This window comes from Drosophila obscura, unplaced genomic scaffold, assembly GCF_018151105.1.
Source record: "Drosophila obscura isolate BZ-5 IFL unplaced genomic scaffold, ASM1815110v1 contig_150, whole genome shotgun sequence".
In the NCBI taxonomy this organism is placed as follows: Eukaryota; Metazoa; Arthropoda; class Insecta; order Diptera; family Drosophilidae; genus Drosophila; species Drosophila obscura.
Genome location: NW_024542736.1, coordinates 12535750 through 12548386, shown reverse-complemented (window position 1 = coordinate 12548386; position 12637 = coordinate 12535750). Strand labels below are relative to the sequence as shown.

Sequence of the window (12637 nt, the reverse complement as noted above, 5' to 3'; positions counted from 1 at the left end):
TATTATCAACCAAATTTATATATATATATATCGATATATTCATACATCAATTTGACACCTCTAGTTCCTTCTTTCTTTTCGAGTTTTCACGTATAGACGCCAACATGGGTTTCGCTACTCTCTGGTACTCGCATCCCCGCAAATACGGCCAAGGCTCCCGATGCTGGTAAGATTTGGGTAGCCCGTAATCTAGCGCACCGATTGGTATATAACTTGTTTAAATGCTTGCCCCGACTCCCCGTATTTTTATGATTTTCGCATGCCTGTAGAATGTGAGGTTAATCACGCCCAGTTCAGTTTTCACGCATGGCACTACCATATTTGCTATATTTTGTATTGAATGTGAATTCGTTGCTGAATTGAATGCTTAATGGTATTTGCCCCCGGTTGAGTACGGAAATATGTGTTTAAACATGTTGGACAGTTTCCTTAATTAAGGGTGGCCAAAGTAAAGTTGCATGCGGCACGGCGTCATTCCTGAATGGAAATGGTTGCAGCCGACTGCAGCGATAGCTGTGCTATTATTTTTGTGCCCAACCCCAAACAATCTATACAATGGATAGAATCTACTTATGACTTGTTTCAATTCCAGCCGTGCCTGCTCTAACCGCCACGGTCTCATCCGCAAATACGGCCTGAACATCTGCCGTCAGTGCTTCAGGGAGTACGCCAACGACATTGGCTTCAAGAAGGTGAGCTTTCCATTGCAATAACGCTGGTCATTATCCGAAAACTAATCTCTGTTGTCTTCTTGCAGCTGGACTAAGCGTCTACTTCTACTTTAGCGCGCCTCAAGCATGTCTAAAAACAACATTCGTTATATTAATATAAGCAGTCACCCCATCACTGCGGAGGGGACTGCATAGATTAATATGTCAGTATGGCTGCAACAACCAATTTAATCATTTGGGGATTTAACAGACAACAAAGCCGTCAGCGTGTGCACTGTGAACATTTGGAGACAACCTGATTCCACAACATCATTTTCAATAAGTAAAACTACACACGAACACGTCTTCTGAGCACACGTATTCTTACATTTACCACCTTTTACAAAGGATCTTTGTTTAAATACTAGTTTGTTTAAATCGCCGTCTGATTAATATTATAACAAGAACCGAAAATCACTGTGTTGTATGCTTTGACCCGTCTGTAATCCATCATTCGTTTCTGCTGCATCTACACCAAGGCATCAGCAGTTTTAATCAACATAATCAGAGCGGAACAGTTCAAAGCGCTTGTAGCTATCAATCTTAAAACTAGGACGTCATGGCCATCACTTCGTGTGCGGGGATGTCGCTGTCCGTTGGCTAATGGTAAATGTGAAGGATCATTGAAGGAAAGCTAGCTGAGCAGGGCACCATCCTTTTTGGAAAGCCGGAAGCAATCTGAGGCTCTGAGGCCAGCATTTCCTTGTTAGTGGGTTAGTGGCATCCACACCGCGGCACTGAATGCAGTCACCGCCAACCGACTGCACATTAGGCCGAAAGCAAAACAAAATCCCAAAACCAGTTTCGTTTTGGCCGCCCCACTGCGATGCTAAAGAGCGGGTCAGCCCCCACAGCTTTGGCTCTCTTAGCTGGGCCAGCAACGCGCTCGATCTCAGCTCAGCTGGTTTGTTGTTGTCGGAGCTGACTGCCGAAAATTACAATTTTTGCACATTCGCCAATTGGGGTTTTTGAGTCTGACGCGGTCGCTCGGTGTCTAAACAACGTTGTGCGCTGTGTTACCCGTAGTTTACACAACAATTCCGATTTACCTTTGGCCGAGAAATGTGCGTTTAGCGCCTCATTTTGATTTAGATACCAACGGGCGCTACACATTGAGGCAACTCTCATCGAGAGGTCGTCGTCGCCAGCTTCGTGACCTGCTTATCCGAGATGAGATTGCTTGTGCTGCTGTGGCTGCCGCTGCCATTTCTAAGCAGCCTCTACTTGTGCATCGGTTATGCAACTACCACTAAGGTATCTACCCCTCGCGGCGTTGCACAATACAGGCTCCCACAGCCCGCGCCACAGCCAGCACCAGTACCGCCAGCCAGTGAAGCTCTACAAATGAGGACGGGAGGAGCTGCTGCGCGGAATGATACGAGCCAGGCCAGATCACAGACTCAAACGGCATCAAACCAGCGTAGGCGCACACAGATTGTCCGGCGACGCAGGCCGGTCAGCCGAAACCTCAGTTCCACCTCGACCACCACATCAACGACGTCCACGACAACCACATCGACCACGACAACGAGTACAACAAGTGAGTGGGATTATTGAAAACTGCAGCTGGACTTTAGCACTCTGGTGTCCATATGCACTGCAGACACCTGACGCTGACCGTTGAAAAGTCAAGAAAACTAGTCGAAGATGCTGGCACTGACCTAGCTTTCGGTTTTTTTATGGGTGGTTCGCTTTTAGAGATTTAAATTGGCAACGACAAGAGCCAGAGCACAAAGAAGTTGTCTGATATTGGGCTGAGGCTGGGGGACACCGATAGCCTGCATACCCTCACTGGGATATTCATTCTGAAAGCCCAGAGAGGGAGCAGTTCGAGCCGTATGCAAAACCTGATAGACCCGTTCGAACAACTAGTTGAGTTGTTGGTGCTGGTGCATAGGTTAAGTGCCAGTGCCGTGCCATAGCCAATAACTGGAGCAGCAGTGCTTTCGAATTTGTTTTGCTGCTGCTGCAGTAGGAGACCTTGATAGCTTTGCGAGAGACAAGGCCACGGATTATTGGTGCCTAAGGCCTCTGATAATTTGCATGTGCACCAGCTTCGTTTTTTCGATTTTAGAACTTTTGTAATGGGAATGCCCTATCGCCTCAGTTTCCCTTCAGCCTAATTGATGGGCGCCCTGAACTTGGCATGCAATTAAAGTGTTTTTTTATGTTACGGAAACTGTGCTCGCAAAGTGTCGTTGAGCACTGATGCTCGTAAAACTAATCGAGGCAAACGCCCTGCTCCTCGGGTCACTTCACATCTGAGTCGTTCGAGTCTAAACTGTTGCAATGGCAACCACCAGCCCCCAGCCACGTAATTGCAATGGGAATGGGACTATTGCGAGTGGGGTGGGTGGGAATCCATACGTACGATTCGTTGGCCAACAGGCCACCATGCAATTGTTCACGAATCGTGTTGGCAGCGGAGCAAGGGGAAGCAGACGGGGGTGGAGGGACGGTAGAGCAACAGGCAACAAAACAAAACAAAATACATATATAGTAAATTCAAACGCTCTTTATGACTGGCGGGAACTGCGCTTTACTTGGCCTGTACGAATAATGTCTGCTATTTGGAGCAGAAATACTACTACTAACGGCCATTGAGCACATGTGAAATCACCTTTCCATATCTCTCCACCTCTCTCGCTCTTTCTTGCACAGCGTCGCGTCCCAGCTTGGCCAACGGCTTCAATTTCTTCAATCCGAGCTTCTGGAGCTTTGGACAGCAGAGTTTGGTTGCAGTTCGGCCGCCAACCAAGCAACCCCATCCGCCCAAGAAGTTTAGCTCCAAGGAGGAAAAGATCGGCTATCGAAAGCCACCCAAGACCACCATTAAACCCAGATCCAGCCCGACCACAAGGGCAACCACAACCACAACCATGAGGCCATCCACAGATGGTCCATTTCGCATTGCTCTGCCCACACTGACATTTCCCAGCGGCGAGGCCAAGGGGCGGGATAGGGAGAAGGAGAAACGGGCTGCTGCTGAGCTGCGCCTACGCTTCAACTGCCCACGGGAAAACGAGGTGCGCTTCCAGTTATTCCCGAAGATTTGTCAGACGGACAAGGACTGCGCCGTTTGGCAGCGGGACGAGCTCTGCTGCGACATCTTCGGGGCCAGCAGCTGTGTGTCCGGAGTGCCGAAGCCCCTGGAGGAGGCGGTCCATGCACGTGAGCTCAAGGCTTCCTCTCAATGGGCGTACAGCCAGTAAACGAAATTCTTTCTTTAGCCATACTCGGCCTGATACCTCGCAAGTGCCCCACCAGGCCGCTGGCCGAGCTGTGGTGGGATGTCCAGGAATGCAGCACGGATATGGACTGCTGGCCAAGGGTCTGCTGCCCCGATGGGCGCAGACGGTACTGTCGCACCTCCCAGCCAGAGCTGGGAACGGCCCCGGTTCCAGTCAAGCGCTCCTTTGACTATCGTGAGTGTTGGTCTATCTCTAGAATCTTGCGAATATCCAATAATTATAAACATTCTCTGTTGCAGTTACCGAATATCTGGAGTGCACCGCCCCACCGCCACCCATCTTTGATCTGCATCCAAAGGCGTGCACCTCGACGCTGGACTGCTTCCCAAATGTGTGCTGCCAGGAGGCGGGTCTCCGGCACTGTCGTCCGCCCAAGAAGTCTGTGCTCACACTGATGGCCAATTTTCTCAACGTGGACTTCGTGAAGCGACTGACACAGAACATTGTTATCAAATAAGCCCGGCACTTCTAACCCAGTGCCACCAATCGTATATGTACAGGTATATGTACAATGTATATATGTATGTACGAGGGTATATAAAGTCGAATCTACTCTGTGTGTGTGTGTTATTGTACCTTCGTTTCAACAATTTCAAAACTGCCGCCGTGATATCTATCTCGTTCGTATTTGTTTACCTACGCTGATAAACAGAACGAATCATACATACACACACGATGTAGGCGTAAGTACTACGCATTATGTATGTATACCGAACAGATCCGTTCCCCATCTAAGCCAGCACCACCTAGCCTTCTAGTATTAGATATAATACCCACTCGTAGGCTCATAAAAATAAAACACCATTATTCGTCCACTTCAAATGTTGTTGAGGTTGGTGGGGGTCGTTGGATAGCATCGTAGACGTAACCCCTGGGTCACTTTCAAGCGAATTACTCTGCAGGTTCTTGCTCTTCTCTGATTCTGTTACAAAATTATGCGTAATACTATTAAAATTTAATTGAGTTTAGGTTTGTCAGCGAGGGAGGCTCGAGAAGAATTGAGGGCACAGGCCAATTAAAATAACATATGGAATAACTTGTTCTGTGTAATTTCATGCATCTGTTTATCCAATAAAACAGAAGGTAATCTAAGAAAGCCACCAGACCAAATGATTTCGCAACTGAAAAGCCAGACACGACACTGACACTGCTCAAGTTTCAATTGAGTTTATTGGACAGTATGCAAAGCGAGGAACAAATTGTAAAATATGTAGATAGTAGTGCACTGCTGTTGCCCTCCCTTCCATTTGGAGCGCACAACAAATAATACAACGAAATCAGTGCGGGTAGTGGATGCGGGTATGTGGATGGATGCCAGCTGTCCTGGGCTGGGCTTGGATTCCTCTCACTTGGAGGAGCAGCCGCACTTGGCCTTGTTGTCTCCGCCGCACTTGCAGTCAGTGCCACAGTTGCAGACTCCCTTGGGTGTTTGTGTGGCGCATTTGCAACCTGTAAATGCGGAGAAGGACTCAATTAGTTAACAGGATCATACCTGATAATCTTTTATTCAAACTTACCGGATCCACATGGGCAAGGCATCTTGAGTTTGGTTTTGTTTGTTGGTTGGTTCACTTGAAGAAGAGTAGAGAAGATGTTTGGATTGCTCACTTCACTTTGTCTCTGCTGATGACTGATGCACATCTGCCGGATGCGCCCTGCTTTATACACCTTCGAAACGCGGCTTTCCACACGGCCGGCAGACAATTCTTCCAATTCCGATTCGCGTTTTGCACACGCCGGCCGGCCGCGTCGTCCGTGTGGGGCCGTGCGCAAGAGCTTCTGCCCGGTCGGGTTTGGGTCCGGGCTAAAGCTTTCGGGTTCGGGCCCAACGAAATGCGCAGACGCTTGAAAATCTGGCCACCGTTGGATACTGGTGGGGGCAGCAGCAGCAGGGTAGCGTGGCTGGTGGGCGGGACTCTATCGGATCCATTGGACGATTTCACAGTGCGGCCTGCAGCAGAGACCACACGGGCAGAGCTACGGCTACGGCGGCGGCAACGACAACTTACAATAAATTCTGCAACGAATTGAAGTGCAACGAAATGCAAGTAACAATTGCGACGCAATTGAAGCTCTCCTCAGATCCTGCAAGCGGCAGGCCACGTTCCCGCAGCTACTATCGCGGCTTCTAGGAGCCCCTCGATCCCATCGCCATCGCCCCAATGTTGTCTGTGTGAGTAGGCGGAACTGCAGCACAGATAAAATCGATAAATCCAAGCCAAAATAAAATAAGGGAAAATCAACAGCAAAGTGCGTGAGTGCGAGAGTGTGCGTGTGTGGTGTTTGTGTATGTGTGTGTGTGCGGAGGAGGAAAACAATAAGTGCGAAACAACGAAAAGAAAGGGGACAAGGACCCGGACCCGGACACGGATACGGTTACGGCAGGACAATCATGCGGAAGTGAGCAGTTAAAACACCCAGAGGAAGCAGCAGAGACCCTACTGCGCCAGCAAGCTGCTACTGTGGCCTGTCCACCAGTAATCGCATCGCCCTGCATTGCCCCCGCACATCAAAGCGTCGCTATTTATATGTACGGCCGGACCGGCCATCATGCGATACCATACCTGAGCGAACCGCCAACGCAATAATAATAGTATGTAGCCCTAATCATAATGATAATGATGAGGTTGATGCCGATGCCGATGCCAATGCCGATGCCGATGCCGATCTGTCGCGTTGACAACAAAGTCACAAAAAAAAATCAATACCCTTCCTTAAACCTGATGGCACATGGCTAAAATTAGCGCAACACTCACGCAGCGTAGTGTTTTTTTTTGTTCCTCTAGTAACCAAAGCCTACACCCACCCCCCTTAATCCCCCCCATCGCACACCCGCAAAAACCCGCAGACGAAAAGGTTGTGTTGTGCGTGCGTGGGCGTTATGACCAACTGATTTGCTCTTAATCGTTGCAGATAAACGAAAGTATGGCGCCAAAGTAGAACATTCCATCAGCGGTCGACAGCAAGCAAACAAGCCCGCTCCGTTTCCGCCAGCGCTCCTGTGTGGAGGAGCTACCGATACCGACAAAACCACCGCCATCACCTCAATTCTCAGCGCGAGATGACGGAGCAAAAGAACCAGGTGACGCGTGCTGCACCGGAGCAGAGCAACGACTACCGAGTGGTCGTCTTTGGTGCCGGCGGCGTTGGCAAAAGCTCCTTGGTGCTGAGATTCATCAAAGGCACGTTCCGGGAAAGCTACATTCCGACCATTGAGGACACCTACAGACAGGTGAGTGCTTCGCTGATCGCCTGTGTTTTGCTTATTCTACTAATCGCGAACATGACACTTCGTACCTAGGTCATAAGCTGCAACAAGAACATTTGCACGCTGCAAATAACAGACACAACTGGATCTCATCAGTTCCCGGCCATGCAGCGATTGTCCATATCGAAGGGACACGCTTTCATTCTGGTCTACTCGGTGTGCTCCAAGCAGAGCCTGGAGGAGCTACGGCCCATCTGGGCGCTCATAAAGGAGCTCAAGGTAGGACAAATGCCACAGATCATAGACCAAAGAACTTAAGCATAATTTACCTTCGTTTACTGCAGGGCGCCGACATACCCAACATTCCCGTCATGCTGGTGGGCAACAAGTGTGATGAGACCGCCGAGCTGCGGGAGGTAAGTCGGAAGGAGCACGTTCGGACCACATCCTCCCTCATATGCATTTCCTTCGCAGGTGTCGCAGATTGAGGGCCAAGCGCAGGCCACCACCTGGAGCATATCGTTCATGGAGACATCGGCCAAAACCAACCACAATGTAACCGAGCTGTTTCAGGAGCTCCTCAATATGGAGAAAACGCGCACCGTCTCCCTGCAATTGGATACGAAGAAACAAAAGAAGCAGAAGAAGGAGAAAAAGGCAAAGGAAACGAATGGCGCCATACCGGAGAATGGGGAGGCCAGCGCCAGTGCCAGCGGCGGTGCCAAGGAGAAGTGTCGGGTTATGTAAGGATAATCGGATTACAATGGAGTGATTCGAGTCGATACGAAATGAAATGAAATGGTGACAGACAAATACTCGCTTTGGGGCAGGAGCGTTGGGTTGAGGCGGTTTTAACACAAAACCCACACGCACGCACACCCCCATTCTAGATTTAAACCCGTGCATACCCCCACCCCACACAGAAACACAGACATAAGCATCCAATCCATACAATATGTATTTAAGAACACACTACGATTACAATTACAAATACGATTACGACTATATTTTGCATAGGTTTTATTCAAGCAAAGAATTTTCTAGTCGCACACTATACACCAATATACGGTATCAAAGATATGATACTATCCATACTATACGAAAAAACACAACACAGAACAGAACACGTACACGTACAGACCCCGGCTCATCCATGAATGGGTGGGTGGTAGGGTAGCCCTATGTTGACACATAATCGCATCTGAAACGCAAAGGCATACATATCAAATATTTACACACTTGCATGATGCACCACCACCAACCCAATACGAGTACGCCACTGGTCACGCGATGGATGGTAGCGCAAGTGCCCAGTAATCTGTAGCCCATCCCATCCCATGCCACACGTAAGCAGGTATCATTCAAAGCTATACACAGCATACATACATACATACATAGTATATCTCTAATGAAAGCCAAAGTACCTACTTAAAAGACATAAATCTGTATCTACTATACTTACGATATACAAGTACTTACAATATTTACATACTTAAACCCATTGACAGAAGACTTCTCTATGTAAGTAGTCGACACGGAGACAATTGTGGGGCAAACTATCTAAGAACCGATCGCCCCGCCCCCATTACCGCCGTATGCCTCCCCAGACTATCATTGCTGTTTAACTATTTACCACCAAACAAAAAAGAACACTTAATGAATGAATGAATGTAGTACGAACCGAACCGAACCGAACCCTGATCGCCACATAAGTAAACTAATGTATAAAATACTCATAGCCATGCCACAGTCGCATTCCATGCCCTGACCCCCCCACATGATTCAGGAAACAGTAACAGACACGAAATATTCATATAAATCTGCTAGTCTGCTATTTGTTGTTTCTTTGAGCAAATTCCAGTTAACATTGATTATGTATTATATTGAATATGTACAACTTTACAATTATTTGCTGAAAGTTATTGACGAGACGAGAGCATTTTAACAATAACAAGTAACACAGAAGTAGTCCTAAGTCAAATCCAAAGTCTACGTACAATTGCATCCGTGGAGTCGTAACAGTGTGGTAGTAAGCCAAAGAATACGCGTACATCGAAGGATATTTGAGAGGTAATTTTTGTAGCACAGCACAGGATATGGGAATAAGTTGCCTGTTTTTAAACAATACACACCACACACACGTACTAAATGTTAGTACGTATATCTTATGTATATCTTAATGCAAACAATTCCAATTATGGCATTCGTTTTTTTTTAATAATAATTATATTTGAGATTGGCTTGTGCATAGGCGTAGGAGTAGGCATAGGCGTTAAACAAATTGTTTCGCATTGTTCTGCTACTGTTTGATATTAGGTGGCATTAGTTTTTTAAATTATACGATTACGAGTACCAAAACAGACCTAAGAGGGGTAAGGAGAATGGAGATATACATACATATGCTTTAATTGCTGCTAAAACCATACTATTAGCTAGTTGAGGGGCAAACGCAAATGCGAACCAGCGGGAAGTAATTACATTAATTATGATGTTGCTCAGTTGTTAAACCGTAGAACAGAACAGAATAGCAGAAACAAATCGTGAGATGAAAATTACATACTATAACTAAACAAAAAAGAAAATTGTTGAATTCGAGTAGTGAAATTATTAATCAGGATTATCATAGCGGACCAATTTGCGTATAAGATTTGTGAAATCAATTAGATAATTCTCTCAGTTTGCCATAGAAATGGATGATCGATCTGCATCGTTATGTATGCCAGCCAGCCTTAGTTGTCACTTATTGGTAGCCTGCCGTGCTTTAGGTTTTTTGCTTAATGTTTCCTAGTTTTAGGTTTAGGTATGTTAAACGCTAGAGAGCAAACTGGTTTTGGTTTTGGCTAAGGCTATAAGAGTATGTGCCGTGTATTGGAATTTGCATATAAATTGCGTATTTTGTAGGTATAAAACAGGCCAGACAATTGTGTAAAAGTATACCTAGTTGCATAGTTATTATTATATTTATAACAATGAAGTGTAATTAAAGTATAATACGATTTAAGTACAGTGCATGATTTAAAATACAACGAATAAATATATTTACACCGAAATTCTTTTTCTAATTTTTTTCCTACGAAATATATACACACACCATATAGATCTATATACATAGATATTTAAATACGAGTATGTATATCAAATATATTAGTTGTATACATATTGAACTAGTTTTTACATGATTCGAAAACACCGAATACATTATTAAATTTCGCTTACATTCAATTAATATGCAACTCACACAGTGCGACCACTGCGAATATGAAAAATGAACGGAACGGCTCAGCGCCACATTGTAAATACAAAATGTTCAACAAATTACATAGAAAGTAAAATTTTTGGGAATGGCCCGGCCGGCAGCATATTAATAACATGCAATAAAATATAGACGATTTGGTGGCCTACTTAAAACGATCTTATTGTTGAAGATTTAAACTTAATTACACTTATCGTGAACAGGAGAATAAGAACACGCAAAATAATTTAAATAAAGAAACTTTAACTATGACAAATCAACTGCAAATTGAATTATTCTTATGCGCTAGGTTCCAATTCGAAACTGGGTAAAAAAGATCACGGACAATACGCTTAAAGTACAGAGTAAAGTTTGCAGCTAGCTGCTAGATATTATGAATCTCATCCTCCTCGTGGTCATCCACCACTGTGAATCCATCCTCCTCAGCGATACTTCGACTTTTGCTGTCGCTGCTGCTGTTGCTCTCGTCGCTGACATTTAGTTTTCCGTTTTTATCTGCTGCGAATGGAGCTTCCAGGGGTTCCATTAGCTCCTGGACTCCCGATACGGACGGTAGTTGTGGCCTGACACTCTGTCGTGTGTCGCTTATCACGTTCAACAAAATTTTCAGATTCTCACCCGATATACAATCTCTAACAGGCTCTTTCCCAGCGATAAAATGCTGAGCCGTTGGCTGAGAGTCGGCATGGCCTGGTCTGGTGTGAATTAGTGTAGCCCAGGCTCTGGGACTAATGACGTATTTAAAGGTAAGCTTGATTATGTACCCCACCAGAGCCACCAAAAATATGGGTGCAATTAGGTTAAAGGGGAAGGATAATCCAGCTGTGTGTGCACAAGAGGTGATTATCCAGGAACATTTTCGTTTGGCAGAAGGTACTTACAGGATAGCTTTGTCATGGTTTGCGACACCTTCTCCAACAGCATTTCCAACTGTTTGAGAAACAGATCGTTTACGTACATCATGAAGACATGATCCGGTAGGCAGTATGTTAGGTTGAGTTTCGAAGATTTTCTAAAAGACGAAATCAATTTTGTATCTAACGATTTCTCGAAGTGCGATCTGTGTACCTTAGTCTCTCTTTTTGTTCCTCCTCCGGTGATGACCTGACCACAAAATGCCTCAGTCGCTGAATCCAGGACATTTCATCGTAGCTCTGCGGCTGTTGGTTACTGTCAATAACGTTCAACATAGCCTCAACTTCCAATTTCTGAGGGGAGGTCGAAAGGTTGGCAAAATGTCACTTAGTTGCGATCTATTACTCACTCTATTGCACTCCAAATATGTGTGGAAGTACCCAATTAGAAGCATGCCGCCTAAAACAATGGTGATCAGCCCGAAACGGAAGCGTTTTTTCACAATGCAGCCAACTACGGTGGCCAGCGCCGCAATAAGCAAAAATTGCACCTGTGGAATATGTTTCTGCTGAGCAAATGCTACTTCTCCATAAACACCAATGCAACAGTCACCTCGGAAATTTTCAACAGTTGTATAAAATCCTTGAGAATATCCGTAATTAAGGCCCACACGCCCAGCCCCCCATGTGCATAGTTGCATCCGAATGCGCCTTCAACGAGTGGCGCTGCTTCCGCACTTTCCAGTATCCTGGTGAGCAAGATATCCAGATCGCGAACATCTTGCACGGATTCTAGCTCATCTATTTGCGACGGCAGCAACGAGAACAGCAGCGATCGCTTGTAGAGCGTTGTGCTAGCATCGTACTATTTACAAAAACAAGCCATGGTCATGATGTCATGCTGCCAAATTTGGTCTATAGAAGCAAACTTACCTGCAAACGTTTTCGTTGAAAGAGTAGGCTTACAAACTTCTTAAAATACGTTAGCGACAGTGCATCCTCAATGGCAACCGGCGACTTCTGTGACATTTCCGGGCATTCGCACTGGGGGCAGGATTCGCCAAGGGTCTGATCGAAATCTATTGCGAAATTGGACCAAGTGTGATGCGGATCTATCCATTTCTTTTCACTCCCGCTCTGGCAGCACACATTATTAAATATTAATAAGCAATAACCGATTATGGCAGTTGTTCTCATTGCTCTTGTTTCTGGACAGGCGGGCACGATTTAATTAAAAACACCTGGTTAAGTAAATACTAGTTGTTGAGTGAGGCTACAGCTGGAATTGCGCCTTAATGCCAGTGTTGAAAAGTTATGCATCGGTTGTGCAAAGCAGTGCTGACAAAAACATAGCTCTTTAT

General features: G+C 45.9%; 5 protein-coding genes across 5 annotated transcripts; 3 read left to right on the top strand and 2 right to left on the bottom strand.

Moving 5' to 3' along the window:
• Positions 1–58: 58 nt before the first annotated feature.
• Positions 59–1124, top strand: LOC111066621 (40S ribosomal protein S29). The gene is made up of 3 exons (XM_022355361.1): positions 59–166; positions 593–692; positions 758–1124. The coding sequence occupies exons 1-3, from the start codon at positions 105–107 to the stop codon at positions 764–766; spliced, it is 171 nt and encodes a 56-aa protein (XP_022211053.1). The 5' UTR covers positions 59–104; the 3' UTR covers positions 767–1124.
• A 461-nt stretch (positions 1125–1585) lies between these two features.
• LOC111066615 lies at positions 1586–4730 on the top strand. The gene is made up of 4 exons (XM_022355354.2): positions 1586–2250; positions 3372–3881; positions 3941–4135; positions 4201–4730. Exons 1-4 carry the CDS (start codon positions 1881–1883, stop codon positions 4416–4418), a joined length of 1293 nt encoding a protein of 430 aa, XP_022211046.2. The 5' UTR covers positions 1586–1880; the 3' UTR covers positions 4419–4730.
• A 382-nt stretch (positions 4731–5112) lies between these two features.
• On the bottom strand, positions 5113–5610 carry LOC111066622 (metallothionein-1). Its single transcript, XM_022355362.2, has 2 exons — positions 5479–5610; positions 5113–5410 (listed from the first exon to the last, which is right to left on the bottom strand). Exons 1-2 carry the CDS (start codon positions 5600–5602, stop codon positions 5307–5309), a joined length of 228 nt encoding a protein of 75 aa, XP_022211054.1. The 5' UTR covers positions 5603–5610; the 3' UTR covers positions 5113–5306.
• A 266-nt stretch (positions 5611–5876) lies between these two features.
• LOC111066618 (GTP-binding protein Di-Ras2) lies at positions 5877–10676 on the top strand. The gene is made up of 5 exons (XM_022355356.2): positions 5877–6134; positions 6875–7193; positions 7263–7448; positions 7514–7585; positions 7644–10676. Exons 2-5 carry the CDS (start codon positions 7023–7025, stop codon positions 7914–7916), a joined length of 702 nt encoding a protein of 233 aa, XP_022211048.1. The 5' UTR covers positions 5877–6134; positions 6875–7022; the 3' UTR covers positions 7917–10676.
• Positions 8971–12567, bottom strand: LOC111066614. The gene is made up of 6 exons (XM_022355353.2): positions 12210–12567; positions 11890–12141; positions 11687–11827; positions 11491–11630; positions 11304–11434; positions 8971–11244 (listed from the first exon to the last, which is right to left on the bottom strand). Exons 1-6 carry the CDS (start codon positions 12471–12473, stop codon positions 10787–10789), a joined length of 1386 nt encoding a protein of 461 aa, XP_022211045.2. The 5' UTR covers positions 12474–12567; the 3' UTR covers positions 8971–10786.
• Between the last annotated feature and the right edge of the window lie 70 nt (positions 12568–12637).

Excerpts from the sequence above, each read along its gene's own strand:
- LOC111066621 (XM_022355361.1), top strand. The coding sequence starts at position 105 with ATGGGTTTCGCTACTCTCTGGTACTCGCATCCCCGCAAATACGGCCAA. Across the intron at positions 167-592 it reads GGCCAAGGCTCCCGATGCTG|CCGTGCCTGCTCTAACCGCC; the intron begins GTAAGATTTGGG and ends TTTCAATTCCAG.
- LOC111066622 (XM_022355362.2), bottom strand. The coding sequence starts at position 5,602 with ATGTGCATCAGTCATCAGCAGAGACAAAGTGAAGTGAGCAATCCAAAC. Across the intron at positions 5,411-5,478 it reads GCCTTGCCCATGTGGATCCG|GTTGCAAATGCGCCACACAA; the intron begins GTAAGTTTGAAT and ends CCGCATTTACAG.
- LOC111066618 (XM_022355356.2), top strand. The coding sequence starts at position 7,023 with ATGACGGAGCAAAAGAACCAGGTGACGCGTGCTGCACCGGAGCAGAGC. Across the intron at positions 7,194-7,262 it reads TTGAGGACACCTACAGACAG|GTCATAAGCTGCAACAAGAA; the intron begins GTGAGTGCTTCG and ends CTTCGTACCTAG. Across the intron at positions 7,449-7,513 it reads CGCTCATAAAGGAGCTCAAG|GGCGCCGACATACCCAACAT; the intron begins GTAGGACAAATG and ends CGTTTACTGCAG.
- LOC111066615 (XM_022355354.2), top strand. The coding sequence starts at position 1,881 with ATGAGATTGCTTGTGCTGCTGTGGCTGCCGCTGCCATTTCTAAGCAGC. Across the intron at positions 2,251-3,371 it reads CACGACAACGAGTACAACAA|CGTCGCGTCCCAGCTTGGCC; the intron begins GTGAGTGGGATT and ends TTTCTTGCACAG. Across the intron at positions 3,882-3,940 it reads GGAGGAGGCGGTCCATGCAC|CCATACTCGGCCTGATACCT; the intron begins GTGAGCTCAAGG and ends TTCTTTCTTTAG.
- LOC111066614 (XM_022355353.2), bottom strand. The coding sequence starts at position 12,473 with ATGAGAACAACTGCCATAATCGGTTATTGCTTATTAATATTTAATAAT. Across the intron at positions 12,142-12,209 it reads TTCAACGAAAACGTTTGCAG|TACGATGCTAGCACAACGCT; the intron begins GTAAGTTTGCTT and ends TTTTGTAAATAG. Across the intron at positions 11,828-11,889 it reads AACTGTTGAAAATTTCCGAG|GTGCAATTTTTGCTTATTGC; the intron begins GTGACTGTTGCA and ends CATATTCCACAG.